At 54.8% G+C, this 482-nt stretch overlaps 1 protein-coding gene across 1 annotated transcript in view; it reads left to right on the plus strand.

Annotated features, from left to right (window-relative positions):
* Positions 1-251: 251 nt before the first annotated feature.
* Positions 252-482, plus strand: part of hsf4 (heat shock transcription factor 4) — a gene marked incomplete at both ends in the record, with an annotated part of 9,081 nt that continues 8,850 nt past the window's right edge. The window contains one exon of the mRNA XM_079743912.1: positions 252-377. Within this exon, the coding sequence (XP_079600038.1) occupies positions 252-377 (126 nt within the window). The remainder of the gene's footprint in view (positions 378-482) is intronic.

Raw genomic sequence — 482 nt, forward strand, 5'->3', positions numbered from 1 at the left:
CAACCCAGGGATGTACAGGTCAAGAGGAAAGCAGTAGCTCTACAGTTTGATCAACCACCGCGGAAACACCTAAGGATTACTGTCACACCATCTGAGCCCTCACTATGGACTAGAGCCTGGACGACCTCCAACACACTCTATCGCCCTCCCTCGCTCTACCTCGCACGGCCCGCGTCTCCACGCTGCCCAGGGGCCTCGTGCTGTTTCTTCCCCCAGCGTGGGTTCGAAGTGGGACTGAAGCAGTGGAGATTATGCAGGAGTCGCCGGGCGCCGCTGGCGTGGACGGGATCTACGCCAGCAATGTCCCCGCCTTCCTCACCAAGCTGTGGACCCTGGTGGAGGACCCCGACACCAACCAGCTCATCTGCTGGAGCGCTGTGAGCTTTTCTTTCGTTTTTACCTCTTTATTGATTGAGTACACTGACAAAGTGAATTGTGTCTACTTGAATAAGACGTGTTATTTTTGCGACTCAACTGTATTG

This window comes from Pollachius pollachius (assembly GCF_949987615.1).
Source record: "Pollachius pollachius genome assembly, chromosome: 9".
Classification (NCBI taxonomy): domain Eukaryota; kingdom Metazoa; phylum Chordata; class Actinopteri; order Gadiformes; family Gadidae; genus Pollachius; species Pollachius pollachius.